Source organism: Rhipicephalus microplus, chromosome 2 (genome assembly GCF_043290135.1).
Source record: "Rhipicephalus microplus isolate Deutch F79 chromosome 2, USDA_Rmic, whole genome shotgun sequence".
Lineage (NCBI taxonomy): Eukaryota > Metazoa > Arthropoda > Arachnida > Ixodida > Ixodidae > Rhipicephalus > Rhipicephalus microplus.
This window is the reverse complement of record NC_134701.1, coordinates 162,300,985-162,322,561: the sequence shown is the minus strand read 5'-3', so window position 1 is coordinate 162,322,561 and position 21,577 is coordinate 162,300,985. Positions and strand designations below refer to the sequence as shown.

The 21,577-nt window shown below is 45.1% G+C and overlaps 1 protein-coding gene across 4 annotated transcripts in view; it reads right to left on the bottom strand.

Moving 5' to 3' along the window:
- Positions 1-398: 398 nt before the first annotated feature.
- Positions 399-21,577, bottom strand: part of Hmt4-20 (Histone methyltransferase 4-20) — a 45,113-nt gene continuing 23,934 nt past the window's right edge. For all 4 annotated transcript variants that reach the window (XM_075887025.1, XM_037421832.2, XM_075887027.1 and 1 more), the window contains exons 8-9: positions 17,910-17,987; positions 399-2,316 (exon numbers count right to left, since the gene is read on the bottom strand). In XM_075887025.1, the coding sequence (XP_075743140.1) occupies positions 599-2,316; positions 17,910-17,987 (1,796 nt within the window). In that variant the 3' untranslated portion in view covers positions 399-598. The remainder of the gene's footprint in view (positions 2,317-17,909; positions 17,988-21,577) is intronic.

The window sequence follows — 21,577 nt, the reverse complement described above, 5'->3', positions numbered from 1 at the left end:
TTGTCCAGTCAAGGAAGGTACGGAATAATTTAGAGGAAAATAAATACAAGTGGTGCAAAGTAATGGGCACTTCACTCTTCGAAACAAAATGAAGCAACTATATGCACAGATCGACACAGAATACTATGCCCGCATGACTGTAAAACGCACAGTGAGCAAAAAGGTCACCTCTGTGCCCATTCTTGTGTCGACACATTACGCCTTCAGACAGTTCATCAGTAAAAGAAAACAACATATCGGACAGCGCACATTTTTGAGAACCAGTTTCCTGAAACCCGCAGGCCTACGGAAGGTTGTCCACAGAACAAAATCCTTCCATTTCAAACACCACTGGCAGTGCACATGCTATATACAACACGTATGTTACACTTTTTTTTTTGCAAAAGGACTCCAAAACCTCAAAAAACAAGTAACAGCCAGGCATAAAAGCGTGCTGCAAAACACTTGTCCTCTTGTGGGCAGAACCCAAAGTCAAGAAAAAAAGGGTCAAGAGTTTAGTTTTTCCTTTTTCTTCTTAAACGTCGTCAGAACGTTCCGCACACCAAGTGCATCACATATGGCAGCCAAGTCTGTGACTTCACACGTCACTCGCAGCTGATCAACAGCGTTTCTTACACTTGTTGGGTGGAATGTCAATATCAATTGCATCGTTGCCCACGATGAGCCGAATACGCTTGGCTCCAACTGCCACAGGGGATCGTTTATCCTCTCGCCTGCGTGCGTGCTTTCGGTGTTCACTTGCTTTCTTTTTGTCTTTCTTCTTCTTCTTCTTCTTTCGAGGCGACTCTGGCGACAAAAGCGGCGGCGACAGAACCTCATACACAGTCCGACGGCGTGCTGTCGACACAGGCGACGTGTCACCGCGTGCGTGCGGATGTAGTCGCCGTATTGTCAACTTTAGGCAACCAAGGTGCTGTGATTGGGCGCCCGACTGTGCCACGGTCTGGCTCGCAGGCTGTGGTGGCAGCCTCTTGGAAGAAATGACGCGCAAGCGAGGCACACGTCTCGTTTCTGTTTCGACTTTGTGCTCTCTTTTTGGCGCTTCCTTCTTCACCTTCTCCTTCTTCTCCCGACAAATGAAGTTACTATTCGCATGGTGAGCTTTTTCTGGCAGTACAGTGACCATAGGTGCTTCCAGTATGGCAGTGTCCAATATCTGCACAAAAGGCTCCTCTTCACAATGGGGAACCATCTGCTGCAGTTCGGGTGGTTGCTCAGTGATGTCAACTTCACTAATCTCTGACTGGTCCACATCAAGGTGGCTTAGTTCTGGTTGAGCCAAATCATGAACAGTGACGTCTGTGAGCAGCACCTCCTGTTCGAGCATTTCAGAATCCATTGGCTCTGCTTGAACCACTTCTGCGTCAATCAGTTCCGTCTGAACCACTTCTTGTGGAATCACCTCTGCCTGAACCACTTCGACTTCCATCACCTCTGACTGAACATCTTCTGGTGGAATGAATTCTGAAACTACGAAGTCTGGCATGCCCATTTCTGGTGCTTCCAGTCCAAGCATATTCCCTTCAGCGTTGACTATTTCAGGTAGACTTTCTTCAGTTGGTTTCACTTCCTCCTCTTCCACAACAACGGGAAGAGTGCTGGCAGTTTTTTCGAGTGGTTCGCTCACTTTTTCCTCTTTCATTGCACTTACACCTTCTGGCAGAGAAGGAAGATTGGCAGAACATGCCTTAACACACCGTAGTCTCCTTGGATGCCTCCTATCCCTTCTGGAAGACGCGGAAATGAGAACTTCCTTGGTGTTTGGAACGGGGTCCTTTGTTTCTACATCCTTGACACACTCTGTTCGGCTTGACTTGCTCGACACAACCTCACTCGCCTTGTTGACTGTTTTGGGAGTTACTGCCTCACACGACTCAATATTGCCGACACTACTAGCATCATCGGAACAAGCCACTTCGGCAAGCTTTGGTGAAGAGCTCCTTAGAGCGGATGGGCACAGTGGCAATGTTTGTTCTTGTTCTGTCTCCACCTTTTCGGCAGGCTGTGCCTCGGACAATTTGCTTGCAGCTGCCAGTGTTTTGTTCTCCGATCGCTGCTGATTTCGAGTCCTTGACACGACAGCCTTCGAAACAGTGGCCCCGTTTACCTTCAGGCTGCCATCACTTTTTTCACTCAAATGAAGAGCACCGTTGATTGTTGCTTCTTTGGCAGGTAAAGATGGTAGACTGATGGAAGATGGTTGCACAGAATTTTCGCTTGCCAGCACCGACTTCGATGATGCGTTCTTTCCTATGTGGCCGGTCATCTGCTGGCAGTCTAGCAACGCATCGGTGCTTCCTAGTGGTTTCTTGTGGCCTGAAACGTAGAAAGAAGCAGTGCAATTCAATGAGATGAGGCATCAGGACAGGCTAGAAGGCAACAAAGCACAGCCATCCATACAACTGACAGGCAGAATACACGTGGTGTGAATGCTGCATAGCCACGACTACACTAGATACAAAGGCTGCCAATTATGCACAGCGCACGCAGCACCTCTTGTCATGCCAAACTCCACACTGAAAATGCTCAGGGCTTGAAATTTATGTTTGGCCATCTTGGTCTTACAAAGAGGCTCGAATGTAATGTGAGCAGTTTTTTGCAGCGTTCAGTGTAGGGTGTGCAAATACAGACATGAACACAAGAGACACAGAAGAACACTGCTTTCCCTGTTTGATGGTGTCGTCTACATATACTGCACTAGACATTAAAGATATACCACATATACTCCAATCTAATGCACAACTTCTTTCAGATTAAACGCGTTCAGAAATTACCTGAGTATTAGAACAAGAGTACAAAACTTAAATCATGTTTACAGCCTTCGCAACTGTCTCCGGTCACCAACGCCAGATGCAGTGACAGTGTCATCACAAAATGGTGACTGAGCAAATGTTGTTACGAGTTTGTGTTGGTTCAGTTCCTGCACAATCGTGACCTATGTGCACCATATCTGTTCCAAATGAAGTGCATATGGGGATGCAGTGCTTTTATTTTGAAAACTATATCAAAGGAAAGTTACTTTGGAGGATTAAAGGGGCCCTGCAACACATTTTTGAATAGCCATGAAATGGATGAACTATAAGAGCTTATGAATTTTCTAATTCACCACCTCAAACTTTTTCAGAATCCATCGAGTACGAGAAAAGTTGCAAATATGTGTTGCACATTGCAATTACGTTCTCCCTTCTCTAGTCCCGACGAAAGCACTGAAAGCTGAGCAGGGAGGAACAGCACGAACAAATAAAATACATCACGCGCACCTGGTGACGTTGAGCACTTTTTCTCTATTTTTTTTTTCTTTGAATCTGCGACTTTTCAGTGCGACCACCCGTGCACGAGATGACAAGTCGCAGCCTTCAGCGGCAGCCATAGTAACGAGAGCGCGCGCCACGCTTAAATCAGCAAATGGCTGATACAATGGCTATGATGTGTGATTTTTGAGCTTCTTCCGTCATTTGCAAGAGAAGAGAAAGCAATTCTTAGCTGACTTTGGCAATTTATTGTGAATTTCAGGCGGCCGCATGGTGCGCTGTAATATCCGGCTCGCGTGTTCCCGGGAGCCTCAACTACCGATCGGTAGAGCTGTCTGATCATGCTCAAAAGGTGTTGCAGCACCCTTTTAAAATAGCTGCGTAACATCTATTTCGCATGTTTGAGGCTTGTGACTGTGAGCAGCCGAAAGGGAGATCTTCACAACAGGACAATAACTAGTGGATTTCCATTTCTTCGCTTAATCTTAACATATAGCTTTTTATATATTTTTTTTTCAGTATAAAGCATGTGTGATAGAACCCAGTAATTCAACCATAGTACAGTAAAAGCTTGTTAATTAGATTACAAAGGACCGGAAAAATGTCTGCATTAACTCAATGCTGAATTATCAAAAGTACATCAAGAAAACAATAAGCAAATGTGTATTACATCAATGCATCTTCATTTTCTTTCCAAATAAACAAATCTAGTACTAATAATAATAGCAGTGTAGAAGCCGCAATTTTCATCCCTCGCAACTTTAGTCACAATTTGACCATGGCTCAAGACCACTGTGTCTTAAGCTGAACCGTGCTCTGAACCAATGCACCACAAACCACCAACACCAAGATGCACATGTGACGATTTCTCGTCGGAAAACGACTGGCACTGATGGTTCTGATGGTTCGTCCATCACAATGTGGTCAGCGACCTTTATGCCATCATGTGAACCATGGCTATAGCTCGTCACATGCGACGTCTCACACCATGTTTGACATCCGACATTCCGTGCACATTGCCTGAAGTAAAAAGGAAATTACCAAGTGCTGCCTGCATTCTGGACGAAACTGCAGTTGCTAAAAACATGATCATGGCATCCACGCAGTTCTGAAAGCACGCATGCAGCTAGCGTACAGAGCTGAGCCCCCACCATTTGCTGCTCAAAAAACCCGTCTCGCTAAACAGAATCTTGGATGGCAAATACAGTGAAACCTCGGTGATACAAATCTTGCAGAAATGTATGCATGATCCTTAATTCGTATCACCACAAAACATCAAATTAGTTTGCAACAAAATAAACTTGGCATTTGTTTTCGTTTATTTTTTATCAGTGCTACAGCAATGTCATAAGCAGCTCTGAATAAATGACAGTAAGGTTTTTAGATTGTCCAGTACGCCACAGGTACTCACAAATATGCGGCACGTGCACGCTTGTTTGATTACTGAACCACATGTGTTGTGATCCATGGCAGCTGGTAGTCCCTTCCGAATCTTACTACACTTTTTCACATGACACCAAAGTACAGCAGCGAAAATGACAGACCATACCAGATGCCATCTACGAAGAACTGTCTGTAGATGTGTCAAATCACTATAACCTTGCTCCGAGGCACTCACTATTTTTTTGCAACAATAATAATAAAATAATTCTTGAGTTTATGTGTGTTATAGTAACTTGTTATAATTAGGTTGTAATTAAATATCTCTTTATGCTGAAGTCATTCAGGCTTACTTTTGGAATAAACAGAATCAAATCTCAGACTAGGAATACAATGCAGATTCATTTTCGGTTATGTCAATTTCGAGCAACAAAAATTCTGCTTTTCACTATGCTTGCAGGAAGCAGCACATCGCACGACTCATCGAATGTGGTGGTGCCTTCAAGAAAGTGATCATACAAATCGGTACATTACAAAATGAAGTTAAATTTATTATGCAGGAGGTTCAATTCATGCAAACTACGATAAAGCTCACTCTGCCTTAGCGTCTACTTGATGCAAACAACAAGAACGAGTGGTGTACACAATTGTGTACGTAGCGTCTCAAAGGTCTAAAGGAGCACTATGCGTGAGGGGTAGATAAAGTCCAGAAAATTTTAGAACCGCTCTCCTTTAATTTTCTTAGTTTCTTATTTCTTACTGGTGTTGTTTTTCAGAAGATTTACGGTCGCTCGTGAGCAATCGAGAGGTTTGCTCAAAATTGGAGTTGGCAGATGTGCGCGTCCCCATAAATTTTGCATATTGACGCTAAGAGCCCAAGCACCCTTACCAAGACCGTCAGCATCTTAATTTGATCCTCGTCCCCCTTTCATAGGAAGTCTAACTGCGAGGACATGGCTTGCATTGACGTTGCAAGTACGTGCAAACACAACAGAACCACTTCCCCTTTCTCCTCCGAAATTCTGATGGAGGGGTGTGTTTTACTGAGGAGAAATATTAAAATATACGGCTTGCATTGCGCGAGAACCGCACCAAGGCCGACATCGCTGGTGTCGGTGTGGACCTCAGTTCCCGTAGTGACACAATACTGATGAAGTGAGGAAACGGCGAAGGGTAGAGTAGGGCTTGGTCACACTCTGAAGACCATGACGAAATATCAGTGGCGCTGCCTAGAAGTTTGGTCAAAGGTGCAATAATAGAGGCGAAGTTGCGCACAAACCAGCGAAAGTATGAGCATAACCCTACGAAGCTCTAAAATTACTTCACAGTCATTGATTTGCGGAAATCGGTGACACCACGTAATTTAGCCAGGTCTGGAAGTATATCGTCCGTTGATACGACGTGACCGAGAATCGTAAGTTGCCACACAGTGAAGTGGCACTTCTTGAAATTTAGTTGGAGGTGAGCATTCTTCAGACACGTGAGGACGTGTTTCAGGCGTTCGAGATGTGTTGCTAAGTCTGGCGCAAGGACAACAATATCGTCCATATAGCAGAGACATATTCGCCACTTCAAACCCGCAAGAACCGAGTCCATCATGCGCTCGAAAGTGGCAAATACATTGCAGAGAGCCAAGGGCACGACATTAAACTTATATAGACCGTCAGGTGTCACGAAGGCTGTTTTTGATTGATCAGCATCTGCAAGGGGCACCTACCAAAAGCTTGAACGCAAATCTAGCAATGAAAAAAACTCGGCGCCTTGTTAAGTATCAAGGGCATCATCAATCATGGATAAAGGGTACACGTCCTGTCGAGTGATCTTATTAAGGCGCCGGTAATCCACACAGAAGCGAATGGAACCATCCTTTCTTTAACGAGCACTACAGGTGATGCCCATGGACTTTGTAAAGGTTGAATGACGCCGCGTTGCAGCCTATTGTTCACCTATTCGGTAACGACCTGGCGTTTTGCCGCGGAAACACAGTATGGTCGTCGTCGAAGTGGCACACGGGAGCCGGTATCGATATAATGAAGCGTGATAGTAGTGCGGCCAAGTGCATGTTGAACAACATCGAGAGATTTGCGAAACTGGTTGAGCCGTAGGAGGTGATCAGATCGTTCAGATGGTGACAGTCCGTCTGCAATAGACGAATCTAATACTTTCGAAGCCTGTACATCGGAGTGGTTAAGGGAACTGACGGTGGCTAGGTCACTTCGGCATGATTTTTGCGCACAGTAAATATTTGTCCCTTATAAATGGGCTGCACGCATCCAAGAAATTCGCCTTTAAACAGTTTGATGGTATACGGAAAGGCATTAGTGAGGCAGAGAGCACTGGCTCCATTCGAAATGAAGAGGACCGAATAAGGGAGAAGTGGTTTCCGACTTAGAAAGGGGCTTGATGGCTCAAAGAGTGCGACTTCATCACACATGCCGTCAAAAAACACAGGGAGCAAAACAGCTGCTGTCGGTGGAATGTCGATGTCTTCTCTGACAACTAGTCTGTGTGCAGCTTCATGCATATGGTCGTAGAGCTGGTCGAACAATGGGAGCAGTTCAAGTTCGGAACGGGCACAATCTTTAAAGGCGTGATTACGCGATAGGAAATCCCAGCCAAGTATGATGTCATGAGAGCAGGAGGAAAGGACGACAAACAATGTAGTGGTCCTCCGCGATGGTGAGTTGGGCAATGCAGGCGGCTATAGGCAGAACAGGTTCTCCATTTGCTGCACGTAAGCACATATTATCAAGCGGCGTGGTCACATTTCGAAGCTTGCAGCAAAGTTTAGCGTCTATAACAGACACAATGGCACCGGCATCTACAAGAGCCTATACATGGGCGTCGTCTACAAAAACTTCAACGATATTTCATGGCAAAGTTCGAGGACTTGAGCGTTTCGATAGAGCAGTTCTTGCCTCCTGAACTCATTTTTCCTAATTTTTAGGGGCTGGTCGTCAACGCATGGGTGACAAGGAGCGACGATTCGATGAGGGTGAGCAACGAGATGAAGTTGCCGGATAGTCACGTGAAGACGTGCTTGACTGAGGATCCGAACTTTCGTAACCAGAAGAGGTTCTGTCCATGTAGTTGCTCTGTGATCGAGTGTCTGTGTAGCTGGGCACACGACGACAGCAGTATCGGGCGATATGGCCAAGGCCGCCGCACGCAAAGCAGATCGGCCTGTTATCGCGCATTCGCCAGGCATTTGCAGTGAGGGGCACCACCCACAAGGCGTACGGCTGAGTCGAGGCTGTGGTAGCGAGGGGAGGAGCCCATGCGATGGACGACTGAGTAGGAGCGGGAACATCCGGTAGTCCATTGAACGGCGAGGGCTGGTGTAGCTGCTGCCTTTTACTGCGTCAACGTAAGCAAGAGGCGCAGCGACAACGTGCTGCGGAAAGGGCCCCGGCATAGTCTCGGCAATCTGGTCCTGAAGCGCATCTCGAAGCATGGGAGCCAACGGGGTCGGTGGTTGCACTTGCTGCTGCTGCGCGAGCTCTTAGCGATGAGAAAACAGTAGGAGGGAAAGCTGATGTGCGACCTCCTCACACACAAAGTCTTTCATTTGTGCTAGAGGGCAGAAATGGTAAGGCACGGCACCCAGTGCAGCGAGTGGTTAGTTAGGCTGGGATGGACGAAGGGTGAGAGCTCGTTGCCGTCGCAATTTGTCGTAGCTCTGGCACAAAGTCACCACTTCGGACACCGTGCCAGAAGACTTCGCAAGGAGCATTCGAAAGACATCGTCATCGACGCCCTTCATAATGTGCTAAATCTTAGCACTTTCGCTCATTGCGGCATCGACGTGCCTGCAGAGATCGAATATGTCCTCAATATAGGCGGTGAATGTTTCGCCTGGTTCTTGTGCCCGTGTAAGCAGGCATTGTTTGGCGCGCAACTCCTGCACGGCAGGGCGACCAAAAACAGATATTGCCTGCTTGAAAGCGGCCCAGTTTTCAAACTCGTATTCGTGGTTTATATACCACAGCTTCGCGACATTAGCCAAGTAAAAGTCGATGGTGCCCGACTTAGCAGCGTCATCCCACCTGTTTGGTCAACTGACTTTTTCGTAGGAGAGCCAGTCCTCGACGTCCTGGTCTTCGGTGCCCGAAAAGATCGGCGGATCTCACTAGTGAATTGGGCCGGGGCAAGTAGCGGCCGTGAGAGGTACTGTCTGTTGCACAGCGTCATCTTGCATGGTCGACGGCAGGGTGCGGGATCGGAGTTCCAGGCCGTAGGCGATGTGGTTACCCAGCATGATCCACCAAATGTAAAGGGGGTTTATTGGACGAGCCTAACAAGCGGGTGCTGGCTCGAAAAGAACGCAGACGGACCAAGATGATGGTGCTCGATCGCTGATCTCGTGCCTTCTTCTAATGGTGATGATAGTTTAGCTCACGGTATCAATGTCTTTCTTCTTCATTATAGAAGTGACTGGTTGATGCTACCTGCTCTTTCTCACATCGACAGTAGTTGCCACAAGCAAAACTATATATGACGCGAATGTAAAACATCATCCGGAAGAAAAAAAAACCTGCATCATAGAACTCTGCATGAAGCTGCTTTTAAAGTAGCACGCCACATTTACACGGCTTTCGGGAATCCTATCTTCTAATAAACGTTCATTTCAGTGTTCTCTACCTTGTGATCACTTTTTCTCCAAAATCCCACAACACCAGGGCGTGCAAGTGGCCCGAAATCACGCACCTCCACTGAATATGGTGGTGCATCCGTGAGAGACACAGAGAAAAATGGCGCAGAAAACAGCGCGCGCTGAAGGCGAGCGAAAAGAATCGAGGAGACACGCGCCCGGAGCAGAGTGTCATTACTTTCCTAGATCAAGGGGCTTTAGTTAAACTGGACAGGTCGTGCCACCTAGTGAGGTTCAGATGAACAAGCACGCCTGCCATCTCTGAGGCCATGGCAGGAAATTGTTCAATGGCCGTTGCTGCTACTTCCTTGGCACAAAAGTAGCACTACGAGGTTTCTGGACTGCTATTTGAGCAATAAATATCAATTTAATATTTGACTTTAGTGTTCCTTTAAGGCCCTTGCGATTCGCGCACACAATCACGCATAAGCCCACGTTTGGGTAGCGCTGGGGTTCCGATGGGCAGACATGATATCCGCGTGTTTCATGACAGGGCGAGCAGCACCTGTTCAAACCAGCATGGTAGCGTAAGTTAAAATTAAACGTCACAGAAAGAAATCAGTTCACAACAACTACACTCCATTACATTGCAAGCTAATGTGCCTTAGCCTGGAAAACACAAAACTTCGTATCACCTCGAAATTTGTATGAGCCGTGATCGTATCGCTGAGGTTTCACTGTACATAGTTAAGAACGCATTCGGTAAAAACAAAACTGCGTGCTGCTTGTAGCAGCTTTGACCACAGTCGCTATCGATGCGATGATGAATAGCACCTACACAGTTCGTATGCACTGAGTAGGAGTCGTTGAAGCCTCACTAGCCAACAACACGATTGTGTTAAGGGGGCAAACTGGTCTTTGGGACCAGAAAGTGACAAAAAAATTCATTTTTCAAAATTGACATATTTGGTTTCTGCAAATATTTTACTATCTCTCTGCCAATTTTGACACACCAGGAAGTGGTAATTTTTTTGTAATGTCATTCTAACTGTCCAGATTCTTGGTGCTGTTAACATACAGAACCTGCAAAAAAAATGGGGAACTGACTTGAAGGCTTCTTTATAATTTGCCGAGACCTATATTAGAAGCTCTGCAATGAATTATGAGCACCTTTATGAGGATCACAAAACATGCACACCATGAGTGTTGCTTTTTGAAAAAAGCTGTGTTTCCAGTTTTTTCCATTTTTCTTGAAAAAGTAAATTTGTAACTATTCAATTTTAAGGCCTCAATATCTCTGCAGCAAGGGTGGGTACAACAATAATTCTTGTTGAAATGGAAACCTGTATGTGTGCAGAATGCAAGTATGGGAGCAGAATTTAGAGCATAAGCCTTTTTAATTAATTACTCATCAAAATTGTAACACAATTCCAACTGCTTTCAAATATGAATAGTTCACTTTGCTGCAAAATAATCAAGAATGGCCCCAAAACAAAAAAACTTTTGCATACTTTCTATCTATAGTCATTAGTCTATGTTGGCATTTAATTAAGCAATTTTTTTCTATGGCAGCCTTAAACAATAGGTGGTGAACTTAAGTTATCTCAGGAACAAGATGAATGACAGGAAAACTGATTAAATATTTGAAATCAGCAGAAAAAAAACTGCATAATCCTGTGAAGTTTGACCAAAATCACTAAAGAAGTAAACAAAAAATGTCTAAGACCAGTCTGCCCCCTCAAGACTGTGAATGGCGACCATGTCTTTCTAAACGACTATAGCCATTTCGCTTGTTCGCAAACGCAGTTTTCACTACTTTGCACCACATGCTTGCAGTTCATTGCGCTTGGTGCGCTCTCAGGATTGCCCGAATGAACCAGGCTGCCACCAAGTATGACCTCACTAATGAGAGTTTGATGCCATTAAACAATATGTGTGCTTTCTAGGAAAAGAGACCACATATGAATCGTCACAAGTTCCAAATTAACGAGAGTTGAATTAACAAGCTTTTATTGAATGTAAATCTTTTCAACAATGATACAGCTGTAAGCAATAAAATGGTATTTTAGTAGAACAGACCATCGCCAGCTGGTCTTACATTTTAAGTTTAACAAACTGAAATTAGGGAGATAAAGCCTGACACAAAGACGAACCTCTCAACAAAGAAGTGTCCGTTCTTGCCTGCCTTGTCCTTGTGTTAGCCTTAATTTGTGCCGATTTCAGTTCAGTAAAATAAAATGGTGAACCTGCTAATAAACTACAATTCTGTATTAGCCCGGTATGAAAGCTCTTGTCCATCAATGGCAAAGCGAATACCTATAAGCAGTCATGTGTACTCGAAGTACTGCTCATCCTTAACCATTAAATTTACATCTTTCTAAGATGAGCAAACTTCAACACCAGTTGTGATGCAAACAGGAGCTGTTTGCAGTTGCACGGGTTACTTTAAATTAAAAGCCTCGGTTTACTTTTTGTTATTGTTGAAACCAAGCTTATGAATAAATCAATACCAACAAGAGGAGTTTTCGGTTTCATTATTTTCATAGGGCCGCATACAGCCCTTTTTTTTTTCTTGTTCATATAACACGAAATTTCTGCTCTATTCCACATGCGGATGCCAAGAATTTTCGATCTGAGCCAGGAATCAATATCAGTAATTGGTTATAATACAGCAGAATTTATAGTTTGAACATTGCGAGGCATTATCATCAAGATCAGGTTTTTGCGCACTTCTGAATTAGCAGCGTTAGTCCTACAAGCAACAGTTGCCATTGCCACCTCACAGCACACTTCACGACAGGCACAACATTATACTGCGTCAGGATCTCAAAAGCAGTATTCAGCTGCCTTTAAAAGACAGGTGGTCTCAGTTGCCAAAACCAACAGCAACTGTGTGGCGTGGCAGCAGTTCAGCATGAACAAGCGAAGCATTTGCAGTTGGAGGAAACACAAGGAAGCCCTCTTCGTGAGCAGTGGCTAAGTAGTTCCCAAGGGCAGAAAAATGGGGTGTTTCTCAATGTTGAATAAGAACTTAAGGACTTCGTTTGGGAAACACAGGCTGCACATCTTGCTGTCAACATTGAGCTGTTGCAAGCTAAGGCAAGGAGCATCGCTCGAGACAAAGGCATTCATTAGGCGGTCTTCAAGGCAAGCAACCACTAAGAATCTCGTTCCCTGCGCCGCGCCAAGTTCTAGCAATGTCGACAAAGATCAGTGTTGCAGAAGCCGTCAGAAAAGTCTGAAAACAAGTCTGAAAGCCTGCTTGTGGCCTCAATATCTTTGCACATGATATCATTAGGCATGTTAAGTTAGCGTGCTCCAAACTCCAAAAGAACACACTCAAATGCGCTCCAGTGCAATACCTTTGGAGCTTAGCCGGCGGTTTCCGCCGACTGCTTTCGGGGGAACAAAAGCGTTACATGGTGAATGATATGTTGCTTCCTTGGTAGGAAGAAGTGGAAAAGGAGAACACACTTCGTCGGAGGAGAGAGTTGGAAACACATCATTCTTCTAGCAGCCGTAGCAGGTGCGAGCTCTCGTGCACGCTCTTGCGCACTGTCTCAGAGTTGAAGCGTGTACAGCACGCTTCGTAATCGCGCACCGGAAGTCACTTTTTAGCCATTAAGAAGGGACATGGGTCTACGGAATATTTCCCATATTTTTTAACCGAATATGATAAGACTTGGCATGCTTACTCTGTTTGTTCTCCTGATTCTAAAAATGTAGTTATTTTTTCTGTAGCTTTATTAGTTTATTAAATAATCAAGATAACAATTTCTATTGCTCCTACCGCAATAGAATAATAGGCACCTGTCAAAAATTTACAAATGACATAAGGATTAACAATAAAAAGCATAAGACATACAACCTAGGAAGCACTTTTTTGATTGAATCATTACTTCTTACATTACAGTACACTAAACTTCATAGCTCTGAATGTGGCCAAGGAGTGGTCACACAAAAGATTAATTTTTAAAAAAGCTTAATTAAGAAAAAAGTAAGATCTCCTTCTTATGATGTGTGCATCAAGCATATAGCTTCATGCTGCAAGAAAAAACTATTCAGTTATCTGAAATAGTTTTCGGTATATTGCAGGAATAGTCATGCAAGGTATACAAAATTGCCATTTCGAGAAAATCAAGAAAAAATTTTGTCACATTTGATTGCACAGAATCACAAATATTGCGCAGAGACAGTTATAAAACATTATTAGGCCCCTGGGACATAGCTTGGGAACTGGCACCTTTGTGGCGCTTTTTGAGCACGCACTGCACATTTTCTGCTGATGCACATTTGCGTTCAGATGCAGCTGAACATCGGCGACTTTTTCTCCTTCATGTGCTGCATGCACTTTTGGCAAGGATTCATGCAGAGCTCCTGCAAGATGCTTGCCGAAGTCTACTTGCAGCCAACATGGAACTTCATCACCGCTTGTCCAACAGCTGACTCAACACTAAAAAGTGATGAGTGTCGCTCCTTTGGCGCGAGAGCCCATATCAGTGAGTGCACGCTCTCGTTGTTGTTTTGGGTTTTGCCTCCCTGGCACCTTTCAAGCAGCTGCCTGTCAAAGAGCCGTTTGTAAATTGGCAGCAATGCCTTGCTCACATAAGGAGGCAAATCATAGTGGTGTTTTGGGAAGGGCTGGTCCTTGGCCTTTGTGGCATTTTGCCAGCACCAAGAATCTGGACCTTCTGGGTATAGACATAGACTGTGGTTACTCTCTTCATCACTTGATGTTACTATATAAGTAACTTGCCATCACAGCCTACTGCATCGTGTCTATGTCACCAGTGTGTGACTTCAAAGCCCAGCTATAGTAAGAGCTGAGTTTTGTGACCAAGTCTCCTCTCACCTCCCTCGTCCACCAAGAAGCTCCAAACCAGGCCCTTTGTGCTTTGACAGCAAATTACGAAGTGCTGTTCCCATTCTTTTGTGCACATGGCTTACGCAATCCTCTTTCTAAACCTCAATAAACCCATACACTTTAGCCTCTTTCTGGGCCAGGAATGTACGGCTATCGTCGTCTGACAGTACCGTGGTGTACCTAAAGTTGTGCCCTTCAAGAGACCTCTTGAATAAAATGAGGCCTTCCTCCACCTCCATTTCACCTGCCTTCTTATATTTTTTTTGACACACGTGGTTGACCTTCCACTCCTCATATGATGCATCACCCACTTAGGTCCGCGCTTGGATCCAGCACAATAGTTGCAAAGCACGACGTAATCTAGCACAAGTCTGGTGAAAAGTTCAATTACGGTGCCGACACCGATGTGGGAACTGTGCCCGTGAGTCATACAAGACCCGTCATAGAAAACGGCAATGTTTCCCGGGTAGTTGAAACTCAATGTGCTGTACAGCTGCCGGACCAAATTGGCGCACTCAGTAGCGAGCATATCGGCTGCCCGAGTTATGGCAGGCATCAACTTCGTTTATAGGTACATCGGCCACGTTTTTGTATGCAGCCCACGCTGCGAGATATTTATGGCTGCAAAAATATCATTGAACGCAGATTACCAGTGCTCTGCACCGCTTGTGAAGCCAGGATGTTTAGAGCAAACGAATTTAGCTTCGGAGTCCCGTACACTCGCGGCGAGCTCCATGCAGACCTTTTGTTGCCGCTATTCAAGCATGTGAGCACCAGACTGACTGCAAGGCCGTACTCTCGCTTCTTTTGGCTTATTTTCGCGCTGCCACCGCAAGTCTTGCACTTCATGTGCTCCAGAAGAAGCGCGTTCACCGAATCCAGGCACAACACAGTGAAAACTGTATCGTCGACCGAGTTGGTCACGACATCGCTAGTGGACAGAATGTTCGACTTACAGGTCACTGCCGCGGTTGACGAGAGATCTTGCAGTTGCCCGTCAGCCCTCGTATTTATCAGCTACAGATCTGAAGGCGTCCGCATAACTGTTTCCTGACAGATGTGGCTGGCAGTTTGGTCGCACTCACTCGTCGGCTCTCCGTCTAGGCCTAACCCTCGCTCGTCGTCGTCCGCTGCATCGGTGTCATCGCTTGGCGCCATCGGCGAGTCATCTTCCATGACTTGAGAAGCGGTGGGGCGTTTGTGGAGGTTAGTGAGCATGGACTTCTTCCTCTTCTTTTCATACGTGTCCTTGGACGCAAACCTTTGGAGTGGAGGGGCCACGGTCGCGCGCTGCCACTGAAGAACCGTATCCAAAATGACGCCTCTCGGTGGGCCTCTAGAGCGTCTAGCAGAGAGCTGAGGATGAGAACAGCCAATTACATGGCACTATTTTGTCACGTGCCTGCTACAGTGAATGAGATCGCATGCTTCTCGCATTTTTGGCGCTCTTTTTGTATTCAACCAACAGGCCTAATTGAGTGGAAAGTTCACAATATTTGAAGCCAAAAACTTGCTCTTTCCAACACAACCAAAATGACTGCCCTCGAGGCAGTTGAAGGCGAGTGTGGCGCCGTTGAACATGCATGATTTTTGCGTCGGCACAAATGAAAAAACGGCCGCCGGGCATGTTTTAAATTGACATTACGGCTGGAATATGGTCTTTCAAGATACAAAACTTGGCAAATAAGGAGAATAATAGTTGTAGATTTCAGAAATGCCACATTTCAAAAACCGATTTTTTGACGATTTTTTGCATTGAAAGACCCGTGGCCCCCCCTTAGGTTAACAAGAACACACTCCGCCATCTCATTAACTTAACCAGCTCCTTAACTTAATGCTCCCACTGCGAAAGGCAGATAGTTCTTTTTCGACGAAGCAAGATTGGCAATGCGGATCAGACGCCAGTATATCTTGATATGCCCTTAGTTCTTACAGTGTATCAAAAAGGCTTCAGGCAAATTATTGGGAGATCAGGAAAAGAAAAAACGCAGGTAACTATGGTGTAGTCCTGAATGGCACACGGCCACAGGATGTCACTTTTTGTGGTGTTTAAACGAAAGATGCTGCCAAAGGGAGATGCTGCCCAGGGAGATGCTGCCCAAAAAAACATGGCTCATCCCTCCGTTGTAGAAATCGGTATAACACGAAAGTGAAGCGTGTCTCCAGAGATGTAGTGCTTATTGTGTACTGATATACGAGTGCTTGTACAATTTCGAGTGGCGTTTTGCAGCTATAGCGCCGTTTGACGTGGACACAGCCACGTTGACGCCAAGTGGCATGTCTCAATTGCAACGACTACCATCCATGATCATGATTTAACCGTTGTGGTATCTGAGGTTTTTAACATATACCTGAACACAGCCAATCGTTAATCGTACAAAAAGATGGCATGAACAAACACACACTCAACACTGCTACTCCATATGCGTGTCCTCAAGGGACATCATTTATAGAGAGAAACAGCACAGTGTGCGCTTCTAAAAACAACGCCAACGCTCACGCATTATGCACTTCAGCAACGCGAGGATGCTAAGGTTTGTAGCTTGAGCCACAAACGTGCGCCGGTGTTCCCCGTCCTGCTGGCCTCAGTTACGCTGCACCAAGGCATGACATTCACCCATCGACATCGTTGCCTTACTAGAACTGCAGCCATTTTATTATATAAGCCGGTGCTATCACACTGAAAGTAGTCAACGGTGAAACATCGTTGGTGCATGTGGAAGCTGCACGACTTCAACAACGAGCTCGGATGCCATGCTTTAACTGCGTCATGCCGCATTACTTCTCTCGAGCACTCACAGACGGCAGCACAGCCCCGCTTCGCCAACAAAGAGCACGAAGCAAAAAACATTGTGTGAAAGATATAAGGCGCGTTGCCTCAATAGCTGTCAATAGAGCACCGGGTGCTTTTCGTCACATCCCTAAAAGTCATAGATTCTACGCCCACCAGGGGGCTTTCTTTTTAAATGTTTTCTTTCTCATTTGGTAGCATTAACATCCGTGATGGAAATACATCACTGAAGTCATGGTGGACCTCAGTATAAAACACTTTTGTGTTAAAATGTTCTCCGCTGCCAGGATGACGAACGACTTATGCTAGACTGGATCAAGTCTGTTGGTGTCGGCGACCCAGAGCACTCCAAGGGCTCCTATCAATACCTGTGCTCGGCACATTTCAGTGCCATTTGGCAGACTCTGTAAATCGACTGCTGCATCGCTCCCACACTAAGGTCGTCATCATATCGGGAGGGATGAGATTTCAGATACAGCCCTTTGTTGTGTGCTTCAATAAATTATTTAAGGACTACATCAAGCACCTCTATATGGAGTCGATGAAGTTCAGAGACCTGCAAGAATGAAGGCCTTCGTTCTTGAGTCTCTCGTTCGCCATGTTTTGAAGTACTCAGTATCAAACGTGCTTGATGGTACTCAAGAAGTGCTATGGGAGGACATATTTAATAAAAGAGCTTAGGAAGAGGGTGCATCAGACAACAACGAATAAGTGTGTGAATAAATCTATCCGGTTATTGTTTCCATACGACTATATTTGTATGAAAACTTTCCTTCTCACGCTTGCTATCTCCTAAATACACCTTGGACTATATGCGGATTTGAGCTATACACATCTTTTGCGGTACCCTCATATCTTGTCTTACACATGGACTTATCTAGCTAATGTGCACACAGTAAATTCCTACTAGAACAAACCTTGTTAGAAAGGGCACAGGCTATAATTGTGTAACAGAGAAGCAGCGTCCGAAAATTGAGAATTTGACTTGAACAAGTGGACTCTGGCAGAAGCAATTGCAACAGAGTCACTGACCTGCACTTGCCCGAGTAGTAAGACGGTTGCTCTGGTTGTTGCAGTGCCGAGATAAGGCTTTCCGAACAGTCTTGCCACCTGCAAAGAAACAGGAAAATGCGATCATGGTCACTACGATTCTGGCACCATTCAATATGCAAATTAAGCATAATAGCTGCCACAGAATGAGTAGCATTACAGAGCGACGACCTTCAATGGTAGTCCAAGATGTAATAAGGTGTGTGGTAGATGTGTGCATGGGCTTAGTGTAGCCGGAAAGCCAGAGCCCGGCCTGGCTCGTGGGCCGGGCTTGGGCGAGCTGACGTCTTTTCATCTCGGGCCCAAGCCAAGCTCGAGCTCCATTGTTTTTTGTCAGGTGGGCCGTGCCAGATGCAAAGCCCAAATCAAGACCAAAATATAGATGGTGTGACTGAACTGTTTTCTACCCCGTAGTGCCTTTTTCGTGACTGCAACCCACCCCCTTTCTTGATTATCCTTTCCTTTAACCACACTGAACACAAGAGGAAAGGGTGAATTCACACAAGATGAGCTTTGTGATTATCTATAGTCTGAATAATCCCCTCTCCTACATTCCGTGTACTAAACTTCTGGAAGGCCACACAGTCTAAATATTCAAAGCTTGCTATGCTTCTAAAAAATATATTTGCAATTCCGGCTACCAGTGAGAACAGCGAACATACTTTTCAGTTAGGCAGGATGTGTGATGTAAGAGCGCCGCACTTCACTGAAGTCCGAATTATTTGGCAGCTTAATTTTACATGAACACTTCCAATCGTTGCATGTAGTGATTTACATGTGTCGTTCGCTCATGCTTCACTTCAACTTGCAGAATAAAACGCCACACTATCGGAAAACATCTTGTCTCCGCAGCAAACCTTCATAATGTCCTGCCGTGGCCATTAGCCCAAGCTGGGTCCGGGCTTTTATTTTGGTGTGTCGAGCTGGGCTAAACGGGCTCGCAGCCCTCTAGCATCGAGCTTGGGCTCAAAAATTTGGCCCGTGCTCAGCTCTAGTGTGTAGCAGTTATTCAGTGGCACAGTATCCATAGTGACCAACTAATGCACACGACAATTAGAAAGTGCAGAAGATGCGCTAACTGTAGGGATGCAGAATGAGACATTGCCATGAGCAACATTCTTACAGTTAAAAGTCAATTGCAGCAATATTTACTTTGTCTAAATTCATTATGAATTCACAGAATATATTACTGCCAGTTGTGGTCCAGTTAGATGGAGTACGGAGAAATATCTGAAGCAGCAAAAAAGTTGTTTTGACAAAGATATTGAGCAGAGGAAAATGTGTTTTAGAGAAGGTTTGGAGAAGACATAAACGAGTTTGGAATCACATGAAGTACCAACAAAACGCTAATTCTGTAACTTCTTTGTTCATAGTCTAATTTATGTGCCACCAGGAAGTGCTCCTCTAATGCAAACAAGACAGGATCACAGTCAGACAGCAGCAATTCGCACTGCTGTGAAACCCCACATCAAAGTTAAATGAAGATATTACCCTCACAACGATTCATTTCGTAAGTTTAAAAGGTTGTGATAGTGACTGATATGCTCCAACTATAGCAAATTTTAAAACGTAACATATTTTACAGGTTATCAGCTACGTTCTACAGAAAGTCAAATCCTGGTACTATTCCAGGTTGCTTCCACTTCCCTTGGAATAAATAATTGGCATTTGCACAGGGTATGCTTCAATTAAAGAAAAATATTGTGCAGGGTTTTCTCTATGAGATCCATATACTAATCAAATTGAATTCTAAATTATTCGAACAAAATCATTCTCTTCATGTTTGCTTCAAATCTAAAATTCACTTCATCCACAAGCCTACTAATTTGACTAAATACTGGCTACCTTTTCTTTATGCAACGTTGCAGACCTTATATACAGGCCCAAGCAGAGTGAGGAAAGGGTGCTTCCTCATTAATTAACACAGTTTATAAACTTACAAAAATAGCATTGCACTGCACTGTCAATTTATTGAAACCCCTGCAAGCCGCGCCTGGACTCATAGTCTTTGAGCAGCGAGAAACTCTCGCAGTAGCAGCAGGGCAGGCTCTCCATTGTGCAATAAGTGGACACATGATGGCTGGGCTGAAAACACTCACAAGCGTAGTTTCTCGCGAATGAAGTGCTGGGAATCAGTTCGGAAGTTCTAGATGGCGAGAACGATTCGTCAGGCCTTTTTTGGCAATTGATGACAATACTGGCTACTCAAATGGTGTTTTAAGCAAATATGTGAACGCACTAACGCATTGTCGCTCACGGTGATTGGGTCTCCACACGACTAAATTTTCTTGCATGCTGGCTTGACACCCCATTATGTTGGTTTTGAAATGAAGACGTGCAACAACTGCTATGATGCGTGCGAGTTGCAGCAGCACTACTTCGTGCAAGACACCTGCTCGCGCACTTGAGTTACAATCAGAATGCTGCAATCCCTTAAGCAGTGCTACCGACATAAAACTAGGATTGTAGAATACCGCATAAACCAGAATATAAGTCGAGATATTTTCAATAAAACAACGAACTAAAGTCACCCCTCGTCTTATATAGCGGTGTCTAGCCGACCGTGCACCGCTGTCTGGCAACATGTGGCTTGTATTGGCATGAGAAGCTGGACACAGCCATATCCGCATTCAAATCCAATAGCAGGTTGTTGTTTTTTTCTCTCTCTTGTCTGTTTTTTTGTGTTCGTGATTTGCTTCCTATCTGTTCCAAGTTCTGGCTCCGCTTGACATTGTGTTTCATTTTTAGTGGTCTTTTTTTGTTCACTGAATATGAGTAGCGGTACGAGAAGGCAGTACTCAGCTGCATTTAAACTAGAGGTTGCCGAGTTCGTAGAAGCGAATGGGAATATGGCTGCTCAGCGCCGCTTTGATGTATAAAAAAAAAAAAGTGTGCGCTATTGGAGGGTGCAGAAAGGGAAGCTGCAGATGTGCAATCCTCGGAAAATGTTATTTCGTGGGCGAAATGCGGTTCATCCACAGCTGAAGAATATGCTAGGGAACTTTGTGTGGGAAGTTCATGGGTGATCGCTGCCAGTGACCGTGGATACCATTTGCAAGAAAGCTGTGAAACTCGCTCGAGAAGCTGGGCTCACGAGAGAAGAGTTTCGTGCGCCAAACTCTTGGGTGCATCGATTCATGAGATGCAAAGGATTTTCTTTCCGGTGGCGCACATCCATCTGTCAGAAGTTTCCAGACGAGTTCAAGAACAAGTTTATAAAATTTCAGGGCTTCGTGAACCGGCTTCGGGAGCAGAACAACTACATGATGGGGCAGATTGACAATGCCGATGAGACCTCCGTGTGGTTTGACATGCCTTCATCGACCATAATCATGCAGCGTGATGCCAAGGATATGAAGCTGTTGTTCACTGGCAACGAGCACTCGCGCTTCACCCTCATGCTGGCATGCATGGCAGATGGTAGAAAGCTTCCGCCCTTCATCATTTTCAAATGTAAGACAATGCCGAAGAAAGTGTTCCCGCCCGGTGTTGTCGTTCGCGTCAATAAAAAGGGATACATGTACGAGGCCATGATGCTCGAATGAATACGAGTAGTCTGGAACCGTCAGCCAGGTGCACTGCTGCGTCTTTGCAGCATGCTGGTGTTAGATGCGTTTTGTGGTCACTTAACCGATGCTGTGAAGCGCGCA